Source organism: Thalassophryne amazonica, chromosome 7 (genome assembly GCF_902500255.1).
Source record: "Thalassophryne amazonica chromosome 7, fThaAma1.1, whole genome shotgun sequence".
Lineage (NCBI taxonomy): Eukaryota > Metazoa > Chordata > Actinopteri > Batrachoidiformes > Batrachoididae > Thalassophryne > Thalassophryne amazonica.
This window is the reverse complement of record NC_047109.1, coordinates 6619793-6637549: the sequence shown is the minus strand read 5'-3', so window position 1 is coordinate 6637549 and position 17757 is coordinate 6619793. Positions and strand designations below refer to the sequence as shown.

General features: G+C 41.3%; 1 protein-coding gene across 36 annotated transcripts in view; it reads right to left on the bottom strand.

The window, feature by feature from the left end:
* rims2a (regulating synaptic membrane exocytosis 2a) overlaps positions 1-11196 on the bottom strand; it is a 725652-nt gene extending 714456 nt beyond the window's left edge. For all 36 annotated transcript variants that reach the window (XM_034173773.1, XM_034173780.1, XM_034173800.1 and 33 more), the window contains exon 1: positions 11006-11196. In XM_034173773.1, the coding sequence (XP_034029664.1) occupies positions 11006-11181 (176 nt within the window). In that variant the 5' untranslated portion in view covers positions 11182-11196. The remainder of the gene's footprint in view (positions 1-11005) is intronic.
* Positions 11197-17757: the final 6561 nt, after the last annotated feature.

Here is a 17757-nt window from a genome sequence, read left to right as displayed (position 1 = left end):
CAGAAATTATGACAGTTGTATTTATAATACTTTCTAAAGGACTTATTTCATTATATAAGACACTCACACATCACATAGCTGGTTTGCTGGATTATTGTTTGTATCTGCTTCAACATATATTTAATAATTTTTAAGAAACCTTTATAATCATGTTTTTTTCATTATATTCTAAGTTGATTCACTGTGCCCCAGACACTGATTCACTTTTCACCGTGAATTAGTGTCTGGGGCACAGTGAATCTAATTTTTTTAAATAGATTTTAAACACCTGTAAACTACGCTTGGGGAGACATAAATAACACAGCCTTATAAACAACGACTTGATGTATTAAATCCACAATAGAATGACCTAACCCTATGCATAATGTGTTTATGCTGCCACAAAACAACATTTCTGATCCACTGTGCACTGGCTTCTCCTATAGTAGTAGTAGTAGTAGTAGTACTAGTATGAAAAATTGTCTTCAAAAGTGGACCTTTAATCTCAAGGTGTGGAGGGGGAAGCAAGCCCACCCCCTTCCATCTGGATTTCCCCCTGGACAGCCGTCTGAGCAGGAAGAATTGACTACATATTTATGGGAAGAGTACAACCAGATTGAGAGGTAGGGCATTTTTTTTTTACATTTTTCAGCATTTTTTTTACTTCATGTCATCCTCAGAAAGAGATTTTAGGCGCATTTGGATGGAAGAAACAAGCGTCAGCATTTGTTAATGTGTGTGGATCAGCTGTTTTTAGTGAGGACCCACACGAAGCGGCACAGAGTTTTAAAGAAAAAAAAACAGCGTAAAAATGTCTTTGTAAAGCTCAGTGCAGTTGTGTTACCATCACCGCACTTTCAGAGACAACAACTGTTCTCAACTCTGAGCTGCGCTACAGAAAATAGATGAAAAGCTCGCAGCATCAAACGCTTCATGGGTGAAGTGGGCAGTTCAGTCGAACTGCAACCTCCACTTGCCCACAGGCTGCATTGAGAGGCTGACATCATGCTGCTATTAAGGGGAATCGGGTGTCTAGTATCGGTGCAGTTTTATGATTACAAGTACAAGTACATACATATGGGATTGGGCCGATACCCAATACTGGTATAGGCATCAGTGCCGACTATACCACAAGTCAAAACTGTCTGCCTGTGCAAGACTCCAATGAAATGAACAGCAGGTCTGTATGGTGTGGAGACAAATAATCTTTTTTTCTTCTCTTTCTTCTTTTCTTCTCTTTGGTAGTCAGCTCTCCTCTGCCTGCAGAGGATAGAGCTCTACCGTTCATGGTTGTCTGTCTGCTACAAAACGTAACAGGCAGGCACTAAAACTTTGATTTCAGACTTTACAAATGTTTAACTGTTAGGCTGTATTCACTATGCCCACAAAAAAATGCTAGCGGTCTAAAAGTTATCAGAACTAAATTTATCAGAACCTAATAGGTTTGCTAATGGTTTTCAAAGTTATCTGGAGAGCTTATGAAATCATTAGCTTTGATAATTAGAGGTTTAGCCGAACTATGCCCACCACTGCTCAGAACTTTCAAAGATCTGGCTGTTCCTGTTCAATATTTTATTTACTTTAAATGCTGATTACTCTTCATGACGCAACTCCAGATCTCATAAAGAATCTCTTGTGCACACCATCACATGCACATCCTTGATGGTGGATGAAAACCAAAGTCCCCAGATGAAACCCACCTCCATGCTCCCCACAAAGGAAAAGGACAGCTATGGGCTTGAACCCAGGACCTTCTTACTGTGAGGCAAGAGCACCAACATGCCACCATAATTCAGTGCAATCCACAGGCTGAACTCTGGGACAGAGAAGATTTCTGCTGGGACAAATGTAAAAAAGCAGAAAGAATCCAAACATGGCCCACTGGGTTTGTACGTCACTGTCACATGTGATGTTTCCTGTGGTCTGTGTTTACATGAGCGTCCTCATGATGGATGTGAGCTGTGAAAGAGACAGCCAGTCTGCGTGCCGCCTTCTCAGCCACCACGCAGAACCACGACGCAGGCCACAGCAACTGGAGGAGGAGGAGTAGGGAGAAAGGAGAAGTGGAGCCGGGGGGCACTGTGTGGGTCACCCTGTCACGGGCAGCTGATGCCTGCCTATGGGACATGCAGGGTCGGGATGGGGGGGTCCTTTACCGTCATTACTGTATTGCTCAGAGACTGAGCGATGTGCAGAAAGCAGAGGCAGCCTGCAGCTCGATGCAGAACAAAATGCACCTCCAGTTACTCTTAATGGCAGCAAAGACTGTGCACACAATCACACCTGTAAAAATGTGAAATATGTGATGGCCACAAAGTAAAGCGCCTGCAGTTAAAAGCTGCATGTCAAAGGACTTCCTACTTTTAAATTCAACTCTTACCATTCAAAGTGGAAAAGACAAAAATCCCAAGTCCACCTGATCCGGAAAATCAGAGAAAAGACCAAAAACTCCTTTCCCCTCATGATTCAACTCAAACTGTCAAAGGATGATGCAGAGACATTGATTCACCCCAAAATCATCACGGCACTGTTTTAACCGCTGACCTGCTGCCATCAACAAGTCTTCAGACAGTTCAAAATGTAGCCGTTGGAGCTCCACTCAGATACAGCAGCTTTCCTCCCAGTGTGTCCTCAGGAAGTCAAGTTTATTTATAGAGCACCTTTCAAGAAACAATCACAAAGTGCTTCACAGTAAGATGAAAATAAAGACACAAAGAATTAAAAGAAAAAATACAACACTACACTAAGTAAAAGCAGTCCTGTACAGGTGAGTCTTGAGCTTCTGCTTAAAAGCAGACAATGGTGCATTCCAATATCCTAAAAGTAACCATCTATCAGGTGGAACATGGGCATGTCATTGGCCTTTTCCAGCCACTGGGGTCCTCAACACTGAGGCACCTGTGTGCCAGATCATGTACAGAAAACACACACACACACACGCACACACACAGAGTACATGACTATAATGTCAAACCTGACATTCCCTCACAATACAAACAATATTCCTCATCTCAGTCTCCTGAAGTAACCATTCATTTGAAAACAAATTCAGTCCAGTGGTACCAAAGGAAGCACCAGCACCAGTACTTAGCTCTTCATTCTCCTGTGGATATCTCTATCAACAAACATCTCTGTCTATTGACCTCATGACTCCATGAGCTCTTCCCACATGCCTTTTAACTGCAAAGACCAAAAACCCAGAGGCATTCATGTCACCACTGAGATCAGTGGATGTCTCTAAAACAAACATATGCACTGCTGATGGCCAAATACACGAAGTCACTGAAACCCAGGATCTTAGTCTTGATCCAGGGCTGGCAAAACCAAACTCATCGACTCCTCACTCAGCTTCTCAAGTGTTGCAATCAAAGGATCACAGAATAACCCTGAAATCAAGATCAGTTACCCTTTCCTCACCGGCAAAGGCTTGGCTCCTTCCATCCTCCAAAATGACCTTCCAAATAATGTAAACAAAGACCTCAAGAGTTCCTTATGAATAAACTATGAATATATTTAAATATATTGCATATATAAACCTGAGATAACTGGAATTCTGACCAATTGGCTTCTTTGCTTACTTTTTGAGCCAGCTAGCTAATCTGGAAATAAGTAACAGGAAACAGAGTGCACATGAGAAACAAGCGTTTAAAAACAAAAACACAGGAGATAAAGATGGTTGCTCATTGGAATTTTCACCATTCCATTTGGAAAACCAGCAGCAGCAGAGGCGGCATGTTCAAATCGTTAGCTGCTGCTTGAGAGCCTCAATCACAGTGCGCAAATGCTTCATCTCCACTTTGAAGCAGATTTTCTTGGATCAGCAAAGAAGCATTTTATGTTGACAAAGGGCCAAGTCACAAATCTTGTTAAAGGTAAATTCCAGATGTAAAAACAGTCAGCAGTGCTTTGATTCGACTTCAGCTGCAACTCCCCCACCCCCCAAAAGCATTAAGGTCCTGTCAAATATACAACAATCAAGCCCTCTGCCATCTGACAGATTTTGTAAAGCCATACGTACCTACCCATGTATTGCTTCCTCAAAATGCAGGCCTACTTTGTAACCCAAAAAGGTGAAAATCATGAACTCTGCATGCAGACACGTGAGAACAGGCCTGTTCAGACTAAGTAAAGGAAAACTAGGAGCAGCTAATTACATCCAAGTCAGCAATGCAGGATTTCCATCCACACTCTCTGTAGAACCTCCAGTCAGATGGCAGAAAGTTGGCAAACTCTGCAGCTGTGGGCTTCTCCATCTCACCCAGGATTCCCTCTGCTCAGTTACACACTCAAACTATCACTTCCTGAAACACCCTCCAAGCCACTGTGGGATTAAACTGTGACTGTAACCGTGCACATGCTGGGATATCGCACTGTGAACCGACCGATACCAGCAGGTTAAACCGCTTCGGTTGCGCCAACAGCCGACGTTACTTTAGGATATGCTTGTGTGAATCATAGGTAGAGAAAGTGAGGGGGGGAGTGTTACTGTTTTAAATATGACTGATGATGAATCATTATGTACACTGAGAAAATACAGCTCTATTGTCTCTTATTAAAAAAACAAACAACACCTTGGATTTAATCAAAATCACAGTCTAACTGCCGAGATGAAATCATTGGTAACCAGCGCGTACAAGGTGATTTGAGAACAATTTAGAAAGTATGCAGTCAACACAAATGGCTTTCCACGTATCACATATATGCTTTCAGCTTGTACTCATTTACTTAACGGTCACTCACCGTGCCCCATGTGAAGCCCAGGCTCCTCTGCACACGCTCAGTCTTGACATCACCGTCATACTAAGAGTGACTAAAAGTGACAATCCCTGTAACTCACTGAACGACGGGGAGAGATACTCAGCTACCGAGATGTGTAGGGCACAGGAAATGCAGAGACAAGACAGAAAAGGCCAACACGATTCAGGCCGCGTGTGCCACAAAAAGCACCCGAGACTTTACTGTAAGTGAGTCATCTTTATCATGCAGCACTAGATTGGGATTACACAACTTTACGTATCTCTATTGGTGCAAATGTTTTCCTGATGATGGTAAACAAAATCTCCAACATCTAAAAAAAAAAACAAAAAAAGGACACCAGTCTGAGTCAGTGGGCATGCTGGGAGGCAACAGCACTATGTTTTAAAGATCTGCTATGGAGAGTTAAAGTCTTCTCCTCTTGACATTAAAGACATGAGATTCTTGAGTGACTGTGGGGAAAATGAGCCTGACTTGGTTTTTAATGTTGCTATTTAAAACTACAAAAACACCAAAGCACAGAGTTATAGTGCAGCAGATAACTAAAACAATCTTTCAAATGGTGACACAAGCACCAAACTCGGTGCAAGTACAACTTAAGGTGCAGTGACATGAGCATGACTTTGATTCACGCACTAGCATGTCCGTCATTGTGACAATGCCACCCACTGTGATCACAGCTGGACGCTGTTCTTTGTTCTACTGCCTGCCAGGTGTTCTGTGCTGGACGCTGTGTATATAAAATAATTATTCCGTGATGAATTAACCATTTTCTCTGCAAATTGGCCAGTGAAAACGGCTCTAATCGCTTCCTGAATCACAGAGGAGGCTTCAGCTGGTGCCTTTTGTGCACGTGCGCCTAATGAACTGCAGAAAGCATTTTGAGCCGTCTAAAAATGTAATTATTTGCCATGGTTACATGGTCATGGCTTGGTAAAACAGTTGTGTGTTCTTTCCGTCTTGTGTGCAGCTGTTAAAGTATGTTTATAACAGATTTAACATCTTGTTATAATCGTTCAGACAAGTTTCATCACCACTTGCTCTGTTCACTTCTTCTTCACGACATTTGTGTGTGAAATATTTTTTTGAACATTTCAAAATTCTCTATGCGCAATAGCATGCACTGGCGCGCCTCTCACGTTCAGTCTATGCCAGTTAAAGACGGGTTTACTCTCCAGCACAACACAGATCGTGCTAGTGTGTGAATCAACGTCATGCTCATGTCACTGCGCCTTTAGACATTATTCTCTTGAAAAAGCAAGTGGGCCTTGAATTTTCAATAAGCAGCCAGCTGGGTGTCAACAAAGAATTACACAAGAGTCAAGATTTGAAAATGCTCCAATCGTATTGAAAAGTGTATCACATTATTTGTCTGATCATAAAAATTCCCAAAAGGTATAGTTTGGACTATCTATTACTGAACATTATGGAGTTATGGGGTAAAAACAGCAAAAATGGTGACAAAGGTCAGTTTCAGTTTGTACAGGAGTCAAAAGTTAAAGTTGCTCCAATTTTGGTGAAAAGGTGATGCATATTATTGGTTGAGTTAATAGGGATAATAAATACAATAGTTTTGACTGTGATGAATATTTACTGTCTAAAGTAAAGATCAAACAATGTCAATGTCCATTGGATTCTATGACATGTGACATATGTTACCCTGTAACATGATAACTAAGCATGACAGGTGATGCAAACTGTTTCTTTTTAAAATGTTGGGGGAATTGAGAAAATCACAGCCCCAGCCAGAGGTGGTGACATTATTAAAAAAAACTCTTGTGCAGGGAAGCATTTTGGATACATACACGAGGCACTTTAGAACCCTTGGGCTTAAATGAAGAGTTGAATTTGACTTGTTTTCTTTAGTTTTTGCTATGTCCTTTTATTACATCTGCCATGGACGTAATAAAAACATTGGCATTTATTTATTTATTTATTTGTCTGACTGTTAGCCAGTGGTGGGCAGAGCTAACCAAAAAGTTAGCTTTGATAACCATTAATCAGATAACTGAAAAGTTATCTTTTATGATGATAAACTGATGAACTGCTAAAAAAAATGTATCTTTATTACAGATAACTGATAAATGATAACTATTAGTATTGATTTGGACGTGGCCACATCAGATTACACTATCGGCTTCTGATAAACCAGTTTCACTTTAAGCACCGCAGGGACTGCTGGGTAAATTCAAGGATCACATAAACAAAGAACACATAAAAAATTAAATAATAAAAAAATAAAACCCCAAACACTGTCATCATCTTTCAAAAGCAGTAAAAAACAGTATTAGAAGTCACAGTTTATCTCAGGATTAGATACACCGTCATTTATGAGCTAAAAGCTGCTGCTTTTTTCACACGCTTTGAACCCTGTGGCTTAAAATACCAAAATATGTCCATTAATGCACTGATTGGCAGAGGAAAATGCATGTAGTAAATATAAATTCTTACCTGTTAGTTTCAGTGGGATTCATCTGAATAAATAATCCACATAAAGCGTCCTTTTTTAAAAATCCAAAACAGTGTCTAAACGTAAACACAGCTGCGCCGTGAGAGGTCCTCTCCCACACCAAGTCTTGGCAATTATACTACAACCACAAAGAAATAAAATAATGTTAAAATTAGTCTGTTTTGTTTTTGTGTCGAGTGGACAAGTCACTGTAACGCCCAAAGTGAAAATGAACTACACTACCCACAATGCACCCTGCGTTGACCAGCCAATCACGTTTTGCGCTTAATGATGATGTCATCAGCAAGCAACAGGCAGCTAGTCTGCTCAGTGGCTACATACACACAACAAACAGACTAAAATGTTTGATTTTAGGGTTTACAAATGTTTTTGACCGTTAAACTTCACCAGCAAAGAAAATGTTAGCGGACTGAAAGTTATCGGAACTAAATTTATCGGAAGATAATTGGTCCGATGATGGTTTTAAAATTTATCTGAAAAGCTAAGCTGATAGCAAAAACGGATTAGCTGAACTGTGCCCACCACTGCTGTTAGCAGGATTATGTCAAAACTATTTCACAGATTCTTGCCACATTTTCACCACAGACACATATTAGGCCATAGAAGACTCCACTAAATTTTGGAGGTGATCCAGATCTGGGTTCTGGATCAAGATTTCACTTTATATAGGCTTTGAAGGATTATGTCATGGATTCTCACCAAATTTGCACCACAGATAGATATTATGGAACGGAAGACTCCACTGAATTTTGGAGGTGATCTGGATCCGGATTGGCGGACATCAGAAATCTCTGATTGCTGTTGTTCTATTTAGGATGATTGATCTTTTTTTCATCTTATTGTGAACATTTTATGCTCAGTTTTGGACCTCTTTTCACTTGTCTGTGGGTGGTTTGTTTCTAATGATCAATGTAATGAGTGTAGCACCTTGGTAGATTTGGCGGATCTTCAGGTAGTCAACGCCCCTTTTACAAACAATCACACCTGTGGATGATTTTTATTAAGGGCTTCACCACCCATTCTCTCCAAGGACTCTGATGAATATGTGACCATATATTGAAACGTTGGCCTTTGTTATGCACCTTAAATATATAATATAATTAAGCAAGCATCTGTGTTGCACCGGCATTCCTTTTCTCTATGTGTTTCGTCCTGACCTGGTTTCACTGGATTTTTGTGGCTGGCAGAAGCGTGGAGAACTTTCCCTCCTCCACTTGGATTCATCTGTAAATGTTCTGTTATCTGCTGCACTATCATGGTGATTGACACAAGCTTGCTGAGTTGTGACAGTTGCCTGGATTTGAAAGTTTTTTCTTCCAATGAAGAGTTCAACCAATCAACAGAATCAAAGCATTTAAGACCACTCCCCCAAAAATGCCCTGCCTGCATTAGTCAAGTTAAAAATATTCTAATAATATATATAAATCAACTGATTCTTTTTTTTTTTTTTTTTTTTTTTTTTTTTTAGAGAGGAAAGATAAAATAGTGACCTTACTTTGTGCTCCTCATTAAAATGTCTTAAAGTGCAAAAACACTATTTTGGGAACATTTCACATAACTGCAAGAAGTCAAAATTATGAGAAGTCAGAGACAGAGAAGAGCAGAGGTTATGGGTGCCTGTGTTTGTGCAAATGCAACAACTCAAAAAGCACTTTTGGGAGTACAATTAAATTTTGTGGGAAGGTTGACTTTGGATCTCACAAAAACTTGTTAAATTGTGGTGAGAAATGGAAGAAGGACATGAGAAGAAAAACAGAGTTTGAATCGAATTCTTTTCATGATTTGGGATATATGTTCCTTTATCTCATTCTGTAGCATGCTTGACTTGTGATTTCACAAAGATAAGAGGGAACTAAAGATCAAACTTTAGAGGTACGCACTCTCCAAATGCAGCGAAGAGTTTTGACATTTTAAGTCATATTATCAATCATTTTATGTAATAATTACATGAACACTGTAATTATGACAAGCCAAGTTAAAATTCTCAAACAGCTAGTTCACACCTATTAGCTCCACTGAGTCAACAACTGATAATAATTATTACAGCAAGGTAATCTATCATATAGTCCATGGGCCAAGCAGGATTTCAGTACCACTTAAGGTGCACAAACAACATATACAGTCCAGCCATAGCATACCATGACCTACACAAATGTATGGTGGCCATCCAAGGATGGTTGCTATAGCCAGGAAGGGGAAGGATTACACAGGGGTCAACAATTAAAAATGCTTGTCATGATGAAAAGTATACCATATTATTTGTCAAAGTATTGATTAAGATTCCAAAAATCCACCGTTTGGACAATCTATGACTGACTACTATGGAGTTATGGTGTAAAATATATGTATGTATATGTACATGTATATGTAACATAAATTTCGGATCTCTGATCTGATAATAAAGTATTATCTTATTTTATCTTATTGTATTATCTTATCTTAAAAACAACACAAATAGTGATAAGGATCAGTTCTGTTTTGTGCAGGGGTCAAAAGTTAAAATTGCTCCAATTTTGGTAAAAGGTAATGCTAATTATTGGTTGTGCTAATATTGTTTAAGAAGGAATAGTTTGCACCCTCTGTCATGCTTAGTTATCATGTTATGTTGTAATAAATCAGAGAATCCAATGAACATCAACCTTGACCTTTACTTTGGAGACCAAGAATTCAGCACAGTCAAAACTATTCAATTTATTAATCCCATTAGCTCAACTATTCCACACTTTTTTTTAACCAAATTTGGAGCAACTTTAACTTTTGAGACCTTGTACAATCTGAAACTGAACTGTCACCATTTTTGCTGTTTTTACATAGCATTCAGTCACAGATGGTCCAAACTATGTGTTTTTGGAATCTTGATGGTCAGACGAATAATCCAGTTTACTTTTCAGTATGACTGGAGAATTTTTAAATGTTGGCCCCTGTCCCTGTCCTTCATTGACCCCTTCCTGACTGTAGCTGCCACCATACATTCTGTGTGTAGGCCATGGTACACTGAGGCTGGATTGTATCATTTAGTCCCCTTAAATTAGGTCTAGAGTAGGTCAAAACTGACTTCAGCCTCTTGGACTAACAATTATGACAATGCCACAAAATCATATGTACCATATTTGGAAAGATCTGGAAATTATAGGGAAAACTAGCAATCTTATTTATCAGCCTTTTATCCCACAAAAATATCTGCAGTGCAGTCAGAATTGTAAGAAGCACATTAAAAATGACTGTGAGAAACTTTGCTCGTTATTGCAAGTCTTCGCTGTGAGTAAAGTCTATTAATTATGAGGTGAAAAGTCACGTGGTTTATGAGCTCCCAAACTTGTCGGATCAGAAAGCAGGAGCAGTGGACTGGAACTCTCCGGTCCACCTTAAAAAGCGGAGCCACAGTGGACAGCTCCGTGGTGCTGAAACGCTCCGAGCGACTCCGCGGAACCCAGTGAGAGCGAACCACAGAGTGGCCCACACGCGCACGTCCCCGCCGGGGACACGTTAAACCATCCTTCCACTGTCGGACTGTGTAATCTCGGTGACGTTCATAGGGAAAGGTTAAGCAATTTGGCGTGCTTTTTACGCGAAAATGGCGCCTGCCGCCGCTAACCAACCCACTCCAGCCGACCGCCACACAGCAAAGTGCACGCTGCATTATTCCACCAATCAGCCCAAAATCAAGAGAATTTTTTCAACCAGCCGAGGCGTCGGCTCATCGCAGCTTCGTCCACGAGAGACTAGAATCTCACGGAAACCCACAGTCCGTAGCATCATTCAGCCGCGCTGCTGACAGCTGCAACAAAAGCGGTGTCTTACTTCAGCATCGACTGCTCCTTCGCCTCCTCCTTCTTCTGTCGGTCCATGACGCCGAGGATGATCTTCCTCTCTTCCTCAGTGAGGTGGCTGAGATCCGGCAGCTCTTCGGCGGCGGCGGCGGTGGCAGGGCCGGGGCCGGGACCGGGGCCGCCCCGGGGCCCGAGTGGAGCCGACATCTTTACGCACACACGCTAAAAATACGAGAAGAGAAGCATCAGCCAGCAGCAGCAGCATTCTGGGCCATGAGCATTCTGTGCGTGTATGTGCGCGCGCGCGCGCGTGTGTGTGGAGCAAAGGCGCTGGTGGCACCGCGGCCACGGGAAGCATGACATCTGGGTTCAAAGCAGCACGCACAACGCGCACACTGCTGCAGAAATCAGCGTCAGAACTATTACAGCTGTGTTAATGCTTACGATAGGAGAAGCCAACACGCTGCAGCCTGTCTCCGTGGAAATACTCAGAGTGGAAAGCTGCTGTGGACCCGATCGACACATTTACGCACAAACTGTGCAACAAAGCGCTCCGGATTAGAAATATGTGCCTTTAAAACGAGTGCACGGAGTGCAGACTACTCCCCAAACAAGCACATCCATCCAGGGATGAAAAGCGGAAAAAATGCAGAGAGTGCAAGGATTACAGGGGAAAAATCTTGCCTTTTATTTCGCAGTCATGTTAAATCCTGTCTAACCCATCGCTGAAATCCTGCGGAGAGCTTTCAGGCGCATGATTGGAGTCCCTCCTCTGTCAGTCTGCGTCCTCGCTTTCCTCCAGGTTTGTAATTCTTGGAGATTTCTTAGATGCACAAAAATGGATGCAATGGGAGGAAAAAAAAAAAACCCAGATAGGAAGAAGAGGCGGAGCGACAGAAACACGTAAAATAAAGCCGAGAGGACGCGCTCGTGGACGCGCTGGACGTTCATTGACAGCAGGCACAAAGCAGCCGCAAAAACACGGAGTGGAGCACTGGAGATGTAGCATGCATATTCATAAAGTCATCAAATACACAGAGAATATGACTCCTGACAGCAACTCTTAGCGCAGGTGTGACACCGGCTCCAAGCAGGCCTGCTGTTTAGGGGAGACCGGGACACTTGTCACGCTTTGTTACAGTCTCTGACGAAGTGATCACGTGTGTTTGTGGGATAACGCAAAGGTTTCCAGTCTTAGTAGAATAAAATCAGTCGTATCAAGATGAAAATTTCAGTAAATCTTGATGTGACTCAGGATCTCACTCACGCTGTCGGTCACAGTGATGATTACTGTGAGGTGTGTTCAGCCCAGACTGACTAAGGTTTGCTCCAAAACAGCAAAACCCACTTTGAGGAAGAATACATAAAATTTTGCTTGGATCTGGATACCAGGGAAGCTCCAGGATTATTATTTTTTATTTATTTATGTATCTTTCAGTTGTCACCCCCAACATTTGTTTATTAAATCAACAAAACTGAGGCATGTATTGGATTGGAGACATGAACTCTCTGTAATTAGGATGCGTTAAATACAAAGGACAAACTTGGTTGTATTTATTCATGTATGTGTAGTGAGAGTAAAGTAAAGGCCCTTCTTCTGAAGAACTGCCACTGACCAAGGCAGCATCTCCAGACTTGGAGTTCATCCCACTGTGGCTGCTCCCAGTGGTTGGGTTGCGTCTAACTGGAACAAGAACAGGTTAGATGCAGAGGCCTGGTTCTGTTGTAGGTAATGTACAATGACAATAAATCCATTCTTATGTCTGGCTGAAAGATTTCCAGATTTTAAAAGGCAACAAAGAAAGTTTAAAGGATAAGTTCACCTATTCTTCTGCAACCAGATCCTAAAATATGCCATAAAGGCTCAGATTGCTCTTCTCACCTTTGGCAACTGCTTCATATGCAGGAAATCCCATTTTTCACTAATCTGGGTGAAGGAAGGAAGGTTACTCAGGTCTCCATCCCTCCTGGATATGACCTGCCCTACATGTTCTGCTACTACCACAGACTGATGAGTTAAGACTGGTGTTTTCTAGTTCTTGACTGGCTGAACCCACCTGACTCACTTAGCAGTGGGTGTTGCAGGGAGAGGGAGAGTTGGAAAAGATGCTGGGCAGGTGATCTCAAATCAGTGATGTACAGTGAAGTTGATGGCTGGTGAGGCACTGGCTTCATCACAATCAGATTTACAAACATATGAACACCACAGAATAGTTTATTCACCATTTGATTGGCAGCAGTTATGTTTAAAACCTCATGTCAGCATTCTTTACACATTCAAACTGGAGCACACAAAAAGCACATTGTCAAGAAAGATGACTTTAAGCTTGCTTTCAGCTTGGTTTCATCTTGGAATATAATACGTGCCATTGGATTAATACACATGTTGTTGGAATAAACTGAACAGTGTTTGGTACTTTCCTGGAGTGACTGAGGTCATACCGGACTTTTCCATTGCAGATGGAGAGGCCCACGGGATGAACTCAGTGGTGAAGACGATGGAATATATCTAAGATGATTTTAAAATAACAAAGTATGATCTAATGAAGTATTAATGTGTTAAAAGTAATATCTAAGAATGATTCAAACATAAGTATGATTAAATGAACTATTAATGTAATAACAGAAAGAGTTGATTAGAAAATGTATGTTACAAATAAGTTAAATGAATGATTAAAGTGTTGTTTTTCATAAAGGGTGCAGCTACAGAGAAAAGAGGAACTGAAAGAAGTTGTTTTTGTGCAGAGGCAGAGACAAAAAAGGAAGTTAATGATGTCGCAAGCGAGGCCAGAAGGGCTGAGGAGAAAAACAACTGTTCAGAACATTAAGATGTAATAAGATATGAAATGTTGTATATGATCATATGAATTGCTTTTATGTGAAAAAGAGTTGAAATGAAATGATTGAATATGATTAAATGTGATTGATGTAACATGATTTAGAAAAGATGTGTTTCTCGGAAAAGATGTGTTAAACAGAAAAACAGGAAACCTGCGCAATAGATTTACTGACAATCGGGACATCAGTTATCGTCAGTCAGGAAATGTTCTCCAGATGGCTTCCAGTAAAAGAAGGGGGTAAGGGAGGAGGTTTGGACTCATCATCATCCCCATGGTAACCAAGATCACCTCATCAACAACAAGAGTTTTCGTATAAAAACTGTACAACAACAGGAAACGGGGTTATTCTTCCAGGGAGAGGTGCTGTTGTCACTTCTCCGCTGCTACGAGGAGATCACAAGACTTGACCATCTTGTGAGCTGCAATTGGAATCGAGGAGCGAGAGGATTGGAGACATAAGAGATTATTTGAGAGAGTTTTCAACTCCCACTCAGGCCGTCCAGTCACGGAGTAGCAGAGCATTGGAGAATAATCACTGGCCTTAAGTCTGAGTGGGGAAGTTTCAACGTTTTCTCTCTCATGGAACATCACATCTTTCCAGAATGGATTAGATCAACTTTTGGTTGATTGAAGAAGGAATAAAGTCTTATGTGGATTTATTTCCTGAAGGATATAAACTCTTATGTGGATTATTTCCTGAAGGATTACAACATCACAAGGATCGTGGTCAGCTAACAACTAAAAGCTGATGAAGAGGAGACCAAGTTCATCAAACTGGGGATTTTAACATAAAAAAAAAACCTCCTTCCCTCACTCCTAGAAAATTTGTTGAGAAGTTAATCCAGTCCAGTCAGAGTAAGATCAGATAGCATTATTGAATCAAAAACAAAAATCTCTGCCAATCATTATTCTGATTATATTTGAATTACTGTTGTGAAATTATCATCATATAACCGATTTTGATTATGTTGTCAGCACTTGCAAAACCTGCAATAAATTTCCAAGCATGCAGTTAAAGTGTTAAGGCTCGGACATTGGATTTATTGATTTTTCTTAAGGTGTAAAAGTTAAAGTTTTTTGGGTGTATGACATCAAAAAAGTGTTCTAAAAGGTTAGTCTGGTTTTTAACGAAATTAACGCATCCTGGGGACTCGCTGTACGAGTCACTAAAATTAAAATCTAGCAACATTCCAAGAGCCCTGATCCATAAGAGGAGAGCTGCCGTTAACGGGCGTGGCCGGCTCGTATCCTGGTTCCGGGAGGAGGCTATTCGACCGGGGTGCGAGATCAGCGTCAGCGGGGTGGACGTCCGGATGGAGGCAGTGAGCGGCTAGACGAATCTCCTCGCCACCAGCTTAAACAGCCTTTGTGCAGCCCTGCCGGGTAATACCCGCGGAGACACGAAGGTCGGACCCCAGAGACGGAGAGCTGGTCTTATATGAAGCGGGATCTGACAACATTTAATTAAAAAAAACGTTATTATGGTCTTACCTTTACTTATAAATGAAGTCCATGTGCTGCTCCTTCTGAACAAAAGCATTGATGACTTGTTTGTAGAAGTCTTCCTTATCTTTCTTCATTTTTAAAAGTCTGTCTGTCTCAGTGGAGATCACTGCCAGGGAAGAAAGTCATCCATCATCAGTCATGTTACAACTCTACGTTTGGAGCCTTTTCTGGCTTTTAATGTGAGTGGTTGACTGCTCGTGTTTGATGAGACTTCTTTGCAAACTGTTCAGGTCACAATTTCCCATCTGAGTCCAGACATTGTCAGAAGTTGAAAGAAGGAGGCAGGAAAAGCAGAAAAAGGCAGTTCCTTGTTGGGCATCCACACAGCCAGACTTTACGTGTGTCCCACTCTGTTTGAAAAGAGTGGCTCTCTTGTTGTCTGACCAAACCTTTTTAGTTCCAGTGTCGGTCTTCCTTTAATTATTACCTCCTGCTTCAATTCAAAGTGTAGTTTAGAGACTTGTTTCAGTTTGGATATGTAATCCTCCATTCTGAAAGTAAAGTCCAGGCGAGAGGAAAAATAAATGAACGGCCGCTCTTGTCGCTTACTGTCACTTATTCTGGAGCTGAGGAGTTTTGCTGCAAGAAGAATCCCTGGGATCACTAGTGCCCCCCCACATACAGCTGTATGTGCATGTAACGAAACACGTTACAGAAACAGAATAACAGATAACAGAAACTACCCAGATGACCCTGATCAAAAGTGTACATCCCCTTGTTCAATGACTCTAAGCTGTCATTGATGTTAAACATCAATGACAGCTTGGAGTCTTTTGTTTTGTGGTCGTTGTGAACGAGGCTCTCCGAGTGTAACTCTACATGGAGTAAACAGTTCTCAAAAACTGTGACTGTCTAAGAAGAAGAGTGAGGAAAGGCACCAACACATCCAGACAACCCAGAAGAAGTTATAGGCTTATGTGGCTGTGATGGGCAGGTTCTCCTCTCTCTACACAGGAATGCTGGAGATCTGACAGAGTGACCATTCACTCTAAAAAATCAAATCAAATCAATTTTATTTATATAGCGCCAAATCACAACAACAGTTGCCCCAAGGCGCAAAAGCCATACAATAATTACAGAAAAACCCCAACGGTCAAAACGACCCCTATGAGCAAGCACTTGGTGACAGTGGGAAGGAAAAACTCCCTTTTAACAGGAAGAAACCTCCAGCAGAACCAGGCTCAGGGAGGGGCAGTCTTCTGCTGGGACTGGTTGGGGCTGAGGGAGAGAACCAGGAAAAAGACATGCTGTGGAGGGGAGCAGAGATCGATCACTAATGATTAAATGCAGAGTGGTGCATACAGAGCAAAAAGAGAAAGAAACACAGTACATCATGGGAACCCCCCCAGCAGTCTACGTCTGTAGCAGCACAACTAAGGGATGGTTCAGGGTCACCTGATCCAGCCCTAACTATAAGCTTTAGCAAAAAGGAAACTTTTAAGCCTAATCTTAAAAGTAGAGAGGGTGTCTGTCTCCCTGATCCGAATTGGGAGCTGGTTCCAGAGGAGAGGAGCCTGAAAGCTGAAGGCTCTGCCTCCCATTCTACTCTTACAAACCCTAGGAACTACAAGTAAGCCTGCAGTCTGAGAGCGATGCGCTCTATTGGGGTGATATGGTACTATGAGGTCCCTAAGATAAGAAGGGACCTGATTATTCAAAACCTTATAAGTAAGAAGAAGAATTTTAAATTCTATTCTAGAATTAACAGGAAGCCAATGAAGAGAGGCCAATATGGGTGAGATATGCTCTCTCCTTCTAGTCCCCGTCAGTACTCTAGCTGCAGCATTTTGAATTAACTGAAGGCTTTTCAGGGAACTTTTAGGACAACCTGATAATAATGAATTACAGTAGTCCAGCCTAGAGGAAATAAATGCATGAATTAGTTTTTCAGCATCACTCTGAGACAAGACCTTTCTAATTTTAGAGATATTGCGCAAATGTAAAAAAGCCGTCCTACATATTTGCTTAATATGCGCATTGAAGGACATATCCTGATCTAAAATGACTCCAAGACTTCTCACAGTATTACTAGAGGTCAGGGTAATGCCATCCAGAGTAAGGATGTGGTTAGACACCATGTTTCTAAGATTTGTGTAGAGGTCATCCATGTCTTTATGTCTGTAAGACAATCCTGCAGTTTAAGTAATTGGTGTGTGTCCTCTGGCTTCATGGATAGATAAAGCTGGGTATCATCTGCGTAACAATGAAAATTTAAGCAATGCTTTCTAATAATACTGCCTAAGGGAAGGGAAAATTGATGTAACAATTTTTTAAGTTATTTCAACTTAGCCATTAGTGACTTAATGCCACAAGACTTCTCTAGTTAAGCTGAAATAACTAAAAAAATCTATGCAAATTGTTACTTCAATTTTTTTTTTTTTTTTTTTGAGACAGCAGTTCCTTTTTTTTTTTAGAGTGTTGGGTTTTGGTCACCTCC